A 3,306-nucleotide genomic window follows, 5' to 3' on the forward strand; every position below is an offset into this window, starting at 1 on the left:
GACACGTAACTTGATGCACACGCAGCCAGTGGATGAAGAGCTTGACCGCTGGCTTACAAAGCCCACTTCGTTGCGAGCTATACGTCCAGATGAAGTTGAACCGGTTCTTAGCTCCTGGAAACGCCAACAGGAGCAGGGAAACTTCCGATTTCTTCCTCTGGTGGCGCGTGTTTTGTTTTCGATGCCCTCGTCTTCGGCCCAAATCGAGAGGGACTTCGGAGCGGCTGGGAGAATGGTGACGCCGCAACGCAGCTCGTTGGCACCATACAACGTGGATATGGCTACGTTTTTGAACTGCAACAGGAGCTACGTCGACATAATCCAGTGCCCGAAGCTATCACCAAAATGCGCAGGAGCACGGTTGCCCTCCAACGTCTTGGTGAACATGGTGCAAGACCTGGATGCCGAGTTCGGGTCCATGGCTAACTTTTTTTCTGGTGAAAGTATGAATTTAGGTACTTTGGATAATGAAGATACAGGCGAAGTCTAGCTGAAACCGAGGAAATGAATACATGCAGTTCGTGGATATTAATGGTGTTGCTGTTTGTGTTTTGCTTTGGGTCTTGTGTTCATCAATTCTGCCGCTCGAGATGGAGCCCGACTCCGTACAGCTTCCTGGGCTTCTTGCCGAATACGCTCCATTTAGCATGGGTTCTGTGCTCCGGCTGACGCCGAGTTCGAGCTGCATCGGCTTTTTTTACACTGTCTTCTTGTTCCCGCACCCTCCGCTCCAGCCTACGTTGGAGCCTTGGTCTGGACTTGGTGGATGTGACTGCTTTGTATGTTGGCTCCGCAATTGCCGTTTGTGTAGATGCGGTCTCAGTCATGGCGCTTGGGCCCGAGGGCACTGTTTCGCTCACCCTCAGCACCGCCATATCGCGGACCTTGTTTACCGCAGCGGTTTTCGCTACTACCACCGCGTCGCGAAGCCGCGCCTCAACACGATCTGTGAGCGCTTCGCGCTCCTGTTCTTGACGGACCCTTGTAGCGCTATCGTACTTTTCCAGGATCCCTCGGACCAACTCGACAACCCGTGTTCGGACCGTGTGATGGGGTCGTGGTGATCCGCACGGCGGGTTTTCAGCTCTTCTCGTACGAGCGCCAACGCAGTGTCGTCCGAGCGCCGAATGGCTACCTGGAAACGATCCTCCACGTACTTGTGCATGTCTTCGCGCATGACCTGAATGTGACGATCAGTACGCAGGCTGGCCTCTTGCTCAATCTGCTGGAGAGCAGCGTCCATTCGCCGCTCCATGAGTTGACGTAGCGCTGCTTGATCGGCCAATTGAGCCTCTGCTGAAGCTCGAGCTTGTTCTTGAGCCCCGTGCTGTAGCTACTGGAGGACAGTTTGGATGCGCGCGTCGAAGCGAAGCTCTAGTATCGATGGGTCACCGTAGGCCTGCTGGATGGCAAGAACAAGGGCCTGACACCGGGCTTCTGCCTCCTCACGCGCGGCTGCAACGCGCTGCTCGATAAATCGCTGCTGCTCTTTTTCATGGAGCGACTGTCGCTGCTGGAGCTTGGCTTGATGCTCTGCGATGCCGTTTGCCTGCGCCGACATGTGAGCGAGCGCCATCCCAAGTTTTTCGCCGTCGATGCGGTAGTGCTCCGGCAGCTCGATGATCGGGAGGTTGTCCATTATTGTTGTGCGCGGATAGTGTTAAAGCTAAAATGGTGGAAGTGCAGATCTAAATCACTGGTAGCCAGAATAATAATGGCCAATGAAATTGTAGAACGCTAGCCAATGAGAAGCTCGGATTCATGGAACGAGCCGCGCTCTTTCAACGATTCAGTTCGGGGACGTTTTGGTAGAACCGGGTTCCCTCCCGGTCCAGGTTCGACGAAAACACTAGAACGGCGGTTCGGGTTCGGTTCGTTCCAGGGGTGCAGTAGATCATCTGATAAAAACAGCGGCGATGACACATCGTCACGAAATGTCCGTAGATAATGCCGACTTCTGGCAACACGACAACAAGCAATCCGTTCTCCTACTAGTATTAGTAACGACTAACTTATCGTAAAAGTCGGCTCCAGTGCAACACCGATTAGCGGTAAAAATCAAGTCATTAAAAACCTTACGCGGTTTTTTAAATGACTCGCTTGAGCGACACCCATCCTCACAACGAGTGGCGCTCCATTTTGCAAATTTCCCGCCTTCCACCCCATATCCCACAAGCACACAATGAATCGCCGCCCTAAGAACAAGAACAAAGTCAAGCTGAAGGTATGTAATCGCGTATCACATACCTCATACTTAATTCTATGTCATCTTTAATGTAATATTGATAGGGAGTCGAAGGCTCAAAAGCAAACTCTGTAACCACTGTCGCGGTACAGATGGGTGTGAATCGCTCGTCTATATACCGCTGGAGAAAGCAAAAGCCAAAACTAGAAGGTGACAAGAAGAATGGAAGCAAGTTCTGCGTAAATCCACAGGCACATGAGGCACAGCGAGCGCGCTATCCTTTAGAAAAGAGGATTGGGCTTTTTTCATTTTCTAGTTTTTTTTTCTAAGCTATTAGCTGTGATGTCTAGGCTTCTTGAATATGTTTCAGAAATGAAAAAAAAAACCGCAAACTTTGCGTAACTACGAAGTGCTTAATTTTAATGATGACGGTTTTCGAAAGGCAAAATTGCTTCCTATAGGTCCTAGAGATATGTCCGATGTCTTCGCAACGTACCTACACGCACTGCCAGAAGCTGCTGTTGTCGATGATGCTTCGGACGTCCAAGATGAAAGCTTTGATGAATGAAATGCGCTTTTGTTTGCTTTTTCAAAAAATCGTTTATTCTACAGTATTATTTTATACTTTTTTTTATTTGTTTGACTAGCGATCCAATTAACAGAATCATTTCGTACTTTAGAAGAAGGGGTGTCGACCCTACATTTGATGATGTCGCACTGGAGCCGACTTTTACTGTAGTATCATTAGAGAGCGTTGGTTCTTGGAACAGCACGACCTTTGAAATAGCTACAATCTGGATATATTTTGTATTAATGACAGACATATTACCGATAAATGGCCCAAATACTTTGTTCCAATGAACTCGACCCTCCACGGTTCCACTAAAATTAATTTTTGGACCCAAAGGAATGACCCTTTTTCTGACAACTGTTGTTCCAAAACTTTGATTCTATAACTTTCATAAGAAATATATTGAGCAACCGGTCAAAACGTCGGCGTCAACACCTGACTTTTTTCCCAGAATATTTTTTAGCACAAATTTTAGTTCGTTTCACTATCCGACTGCTTCTGTAGCGGGGCAACGTAAGAGGAAGACGTTCGACTCAAAGAGTCCCTTATC

The 3,306-nt window shown here is 48.7% G+C and overlaps 4 protein-coding genes across 4 annotated transcripts; 2 read left to right on the forward strand and 2 right to left on the reverse strand.

Annotated features, from left to right (window-relative positions):
• Positions 1–13: 13 nt before the first annotated feature.
• On the forward strand, positions 14–490 carry PPTG_01086 (hypothetical protein; the record flags this gene model as incomplete). The annotated part of the gene is made up of 1 exon (XM_008892685.1): positions 14–490. The coding sequence occupies one exon, from the start codon at positions 14–16 to the stop codon at positions 488–490; it is 477 nt and encodes a 158-aa protein (XP_008890933.1).
• Positions 491–910: 420 nt separating this feature from the next.
• Positions 911–1,255, reverse strand: PPTG_01087 (hypothetical protein; the record flags this gene model as incomplete). The annotated part of the gene is made up of 1 exon (XM_008892686.1): positions 911–1,255. One exon carries the CDS (start codon positions 1,253–1,255, stop codon positions 911–913), a length of 345 nt encoding a protein of 114 aa, XP_008890934.1.
• Positions 1,256–1,333: 78 nt separating this feature from the next.
• PPTG_01088 (hypothetical protein) lies at positions 1,334–1,639 on the reverse strand (the record flags this gene model as incomplete). Its single annotated transcript, XM_008892687.1, has 1 exon — positions 1,334–1,639. One exon carries the CDS (start codon positions 1,637–1,639, stop codon positions 1,334–1,336), a length of 306 nt encoding a protein of 101 aa, XP_008890935.1.
• A 543-nt stretch (positions 1,640–2,182) lies between these two features.
• Positions 2,183–2,753, forward strand: PPTG_20846 (hypothetical protein; the record flags this gene model as incomplete). Its single annotated transcript, XM_008893045.1, has 3 exons — positions 2,183–2,224; positions 2,290–2,395; positions 2,647–2,753. The coding sequence occupies 3 exons, from the start codon at positions 2,183–2,185 to the stop codon at positions 2,751–2,753; spliced, it is 255 nt and encodes an 84-aa protein (XP_008891293.1).
• Between the last annotated feature and the right edge of the window lie 553 nt (positions 2,754–3,306).

This window comes from Phytophthora parasitica, assembly GCF_000247585.1.
Source record: "Phytophthora parasitica INRA-310 unplaced genomic scaffold supercont2.1, whole genome shotgun sequence".
Taxonomy (NCBI): domain Eukaryota; phylum Oomycota; class Peronosporomycetes; order Peronosporales; family Peronosporaceae; genus Phytophthora; species Phytophthora nicotianae.